This window comes from Halyomorpha halys, unplaced genomic scaffold (genome assembly GCF_000696795.3).
Source record: "Halyomorpha halys isolate HHAL.00 unplaced genomic scaffold, Hhal_1.1 Scaffold364.1, whole genome shotgun sequence".
In the NCBI taxonomy this organism is placed as follows: domain Eukaryota; kingdom Metazoa; phylum Arthropoda; class Insecta; order Hemiptera; family Pentatomidae; genus Halyomorpha; species Halyomorpha halys.
In genome coordinates, this window is record NW_027108785.1 from 477,049 (window position 1) to 481,862 (window position 4,814).

The 4,814-nt window shown below is 27.5% G+C and overlaps 1 protein-coding gene across 1 annotated transcript in view; it reads left to right on the top strand.

The window, feature by feature from the left end:
- The first annotated feature begins 2,154 nt into the window (after positions 1-2,154).
- The window catches only part of LOC106681786 (transient receptor potential channel pyrexia), a 19,323-nt gene continuing 16,663 nt past the window's right edge, over positions 2,155-4,814 (top strand). The window contains exon 1 of the mRNA XM_014422294.2: positions 2,155-2,345. Coding sequence (XP_014277780.1) covers positions 2,155-2,345 — 191 coding nt within the window. The remainder of the gene's footprint in view (positions 2,346-4,814) is intronic.

Below are 4,814 nucleotides of genomic sequence, written 5' to 3' on the forward strand. Positions count from 1 at the left end.
GAATAAAGTCATTTTAGTCTTCACTGATTTTTTATGTTATTTATCTCACGAATCCATGTCGGTCGTCCTTATCGAGCACTACTGCCGAGGGTTATATTTGGGCTAGTAACATTTCCAATTCTTCTAATTTGTTATTGAACCCATTGCATTTGAAGTTGAATAACTGAAAGGAGCTGATTGCTGATTTAGTTGGCTGATCAGGGGGCCATTTGTAGCTGAGGGAGTTAAGCTACTCCATCGGTCAAATTCGGTCAGGGCGGTGAACTTGGTGGTCCAACGAAATGAACACTTGATCCCCACTACGATTGGAACAGATTGGTTATCTCTAGATAATATTTCGTAAGGTCTTTACTTGTTTTTGTTTTTTTAACGTAATAATACACGATAAAAAGATTTGATAGTTCTTATATTCTGGAGAGTGATAGTACTGTAACCACTATGGGAGATAATAGGGTTTTAGTACCAACTCGGTTTGAATGAAATGTATATTTGTTCCAATCCTTTCATTTATATGGAGTTATTGTATTGTTTTAATGTATAACTATACTCCAAATACAACTAAATGTTTTACAAATTAACTCAAAAATATTTTCCCACTAGTTAAAATTTGTAGGAGTGATTTTCTGAGCAACAAGCAGAAAGCAACAGGCTGGGAGCAACTGGTTAGGCAACAAGTAGGCTCCTTCCCTTTTATTTCTGAATATAGGTTTGTTTCTGCTTGTCCTGATGACTGTAATTACTTATAATTACTTATACTTGTAATACAGTAATTAAATTTACACTACTTACTTTGTACAATAAGAGGAAATATATAAGTTATGAAGATGATAATTTTCATCTTTCTGGAATTTCAATATTAAGCTATTCCAAACCCAATTTTCAAAGCATCACTTAAATTCCGTAGTACCTAGTAACCCATTTTCTAGAAAAGCAGGTTTATCTATATAGTTTAGTTTAGTTAGAAGTTTTCAATTGATTAATTTATTCCGTTTTTCAGTTCATCTTCATTAAATTTTTTGTTGCAGTAACTTCTAATAGTGGACAAATTGATACAAATGAGAAAAAATCCTGAGTTCGTTTAAATAAAAAAAAAAAATAAAAAATAAAAAACTTACTTTGTGTTTACTATTAGAAGGTGAAATATCATTAGTACACTTACAATAAATAATTTATTCAAAGAGTTTTTTTTTTCAAGTTATACTAATAATTGGTTTAGTAAATTTAACTTCATGTTAAATATGTTTACGTATTATGTTAAAGTTTTTTTTAAGAGAGTTTTTATTTCCTTAGGAAATAACTAAAGGAACCATAAAAAAGTTAATTTTTTTTCTGAAATACGAATTTCAGTAAAAAACAAAACAAAAAAAACTGACCTTCATTAAATATTTATATATACATTACTTTTGTCTTTATGTCTATTACTTTTTATATTTGTGCCTTATCATATTTATTACTTTTATTTTGATGTATTTAATTTCATAATTTATTAAGCAATTTTATTTTATTGAATGTTACCTATGTGGAAAATTATGTTAGATTTCATGTCAATATTTAGTTACTATATCAAAAATGTTTACTGATTATATTCTCGATTGTAATTTTCTCTTATATTTGTTAATAGGAAAAAAATTGATTGAGTTAAGGAAGAAAGTTATGTTTAGAGATATAAAGAAACATAATGGGGGGGGGGGGGAGAGAAGTTACATAAACGAATAAGGATAAAGTGGAGATACAATGAAGAACGAAAAATCAAGTCATACATTATTAGCACAAATTTTACATTGAATATACTATGCCTATCAATTTAATATAATCAGTTTAAAAAACAGTCATTTCACTAGTTATAAGTGTGCTGTGTATGTTGCAATTTGGCACCACAATTTTATCAATGAAGTTATTCTCTCTCCTTTTGAGTTAATTAAAGACTCCGAAATATAAAATATGTTGTCTATAATAAAATGCAATCATGTATAATAAATAGTAGTTTCATTCGTTATAAATTTAAAAGACGGAATGAGAAAAATTATACAACAAATCAGAATAAAATATTATTCGTTTAGCATTCGAGTTAAGGAGTACTTTTTAACGTTATTGATAAGATAAGAAAGGTGCAGCCGATAAAGATTATTCGGATTGTGAGCGTTAGTAACGATAATGATACGCAAGGATGAAAAGTTATACAGACCTTGGAGCATCGAAGACCAGGAAGTGGCGGACGATGATGAAGATGATGACAGGGAGGAAGCAAGAAGCTTGCTCAGGAAGAAGAGGTTCAACATGGAGCTCCTCTGTGCCATCATCGATCCTGAACACACGAGGAATGAAATAATTGAAGAAATTAAAAGGTAGGAGTACAAAAACAAAAATTAAATCTAAAGATGCATTCATTGATACGCAACTTTAAAATTAGTGTCTAATAGATTTTTAACAAGCATGAAACCTTCCAGTTAGGTCTTCAGTTCAGAAAGATAAACGGAGAGTAGCAAAATCAGGTAGTTCGGTCTTAAAGTCTTACTAGGTGACTTAATTAAAAATATCCAAACCGTAATTATTAAAATACTAGCCTGAAATGAACTGGTTAATCGGAAATATTTGCCATTTAGTCATAAAATAAAAACAAAGTTATTATTAAACCGTTCTTAAAATCAAAATAATTTGTGTATAAATTTATTAGATGAAAAGAAATGATTTTAAAATAACTATATTTTTCTTGTTTATAAACATAAAACTATAAAAATCTCAACAAACCATTATCATACCCTGGATTAATGACTGGCTGATGAGTAATTCATATTAGAGATGGGTTGTACTTCAGTTTCTACTTTCATTTGAAATCAAGGTAAAATTAAAAATAATGGAAATAAAAGCAGTAAAAACCTTTCCTTCTCCTTTAGAACTAAAGCTCGTACTCGAAACCTAAAAGCATTAAATTATTCTTTCCTAACCTTTCTTTTAGTAAGTCCGTAAAGCCGTAAAGACGGCTATTTATTAATTTAAAACTTTAGTAATATTTTATATTAATACTTTAATAACATTTATTAATTAGACTCCACCTAAACATTCGCCCTATTTAGAATAATTCAGGATTGAAAACTTTTGGCTATAATTATGACAGTTGATAAAAGGCTAAAACAAATATATTAATCAGTGAAAAATTAATAACCAAATATTAAATAAGGTACACCCACACAATTAATTTGATAACAATAATTATAAGTACCTAATTTCCTAGACAACAGTAATAATAAATTATATAAGAAAGTCATAAATTTTCAAATTATTTTTACTGTATATAAATATTTAATTTAAAAAACAGGCTAGAATGCTTTACATTTAGGAAAAAAAAATTAATATCATTAAACTAGTGAGAAAAATATAAATAATCCTATGTTTAAATTAATGATAAATTAATCATTTAAATAATGATATGTTTAAATTAGGATCAAATATGTTGTTTGTTTTTTTTTACTTATTGAAATTAACAACTGTATACCTACAATCAAATAAGTAAATGAAATTAAATTCTAAGAAGATATAGTTTTAAATGTCAAAGCCGGATAATAAATTTATTTTTCTATGTTTCTGTAAAAAGTGAAGATGGCTTCATTTACCTAAAATACACATTATACAAATTCTATATTATAATATTTGTACACGCTTATAATATTATTTTCATAATTCGTGTTGTTTTTTTCACTTTCATTTACCTACATTTGAAAAATATAGTAAGGGGAAATATTCTGGTCGTAAAAAAAAAAAAAATTGAATAAATAGTTGCAACATAAATACACTATTAAAGCCCCCTGAGAGTAATTAATCAAGTGTATATGTCTGTATGTGTCAACAAATATTTTACGTACCTGGTTTAAAAAAGATATAACCATAAGATAGCTTTAGAACGATTATATTATTAAAAGATTTAGAACAACTAACGTAGCAAAGTGGATATGGCATAATATTTTTGTTAATTTCTTAGAAAACTTGTATTAAGGACTTTTAAAGGGCTAAAACAAATCTAACTTTCTTTTCCAAAATATATATCTATTCAAGCACTTTACAAGAAGTTTCCTTCAGTTTTTAATAGGGGTATGTAATAAGACATTTTTGGACCGATTTTTCCAAAAAAAGTGTCCAAAAATGTTATATATATTTTTTTTTTTAATGGAAAAAGTTAACATGCGTTCATCACTCGTACAAAAAAATAAATTAATTAAATATAAATTTTCAAAGCAATCGAAAAATAATATTTCCCCCCCCCTACTGGACCACCGATTTTTTAAAATTTTAATAACTTCAATACGACTCCATCAATCTACACGAAACTAAGGACTGGTTAAGATCCCTATAAACTACACAAATGGAGGAAAAAGCGCACCTATATAAAGGAATTAGAACGAAAGCTATAAAGTAAAATATTTGAGGAGTTTTCTAAGTTTTAAACGACTTTTTCTCCCTTAAAAAGCAAAAAAAATCTAAAATGTATGGACAAGGGTTGGAAGAGATGAAAGTTTGCCAACAGTTGTATTACCACTGCTGGACATTGTTGAACACCGCACATGGGAAGGACTAAAAGAAAGCCCAAATATTTCTTTCCAAATATTTTTATTTTCTATGATAAGGCGTATTTAAGGGTTGGGTATAAACTTACTTTAAAAAAAGAATCCGACTTGATTATTCCTAACAATTGTTAAGACCTAATTTTCTGAAATACAATTTTGATTTTTTTATTGTTTTTTTTGTATACATTAAAACTAATTTAATAAAATCAGCAGTATTTATCAATTAATTAATTTAATATCCAAAATAGTCTCAAC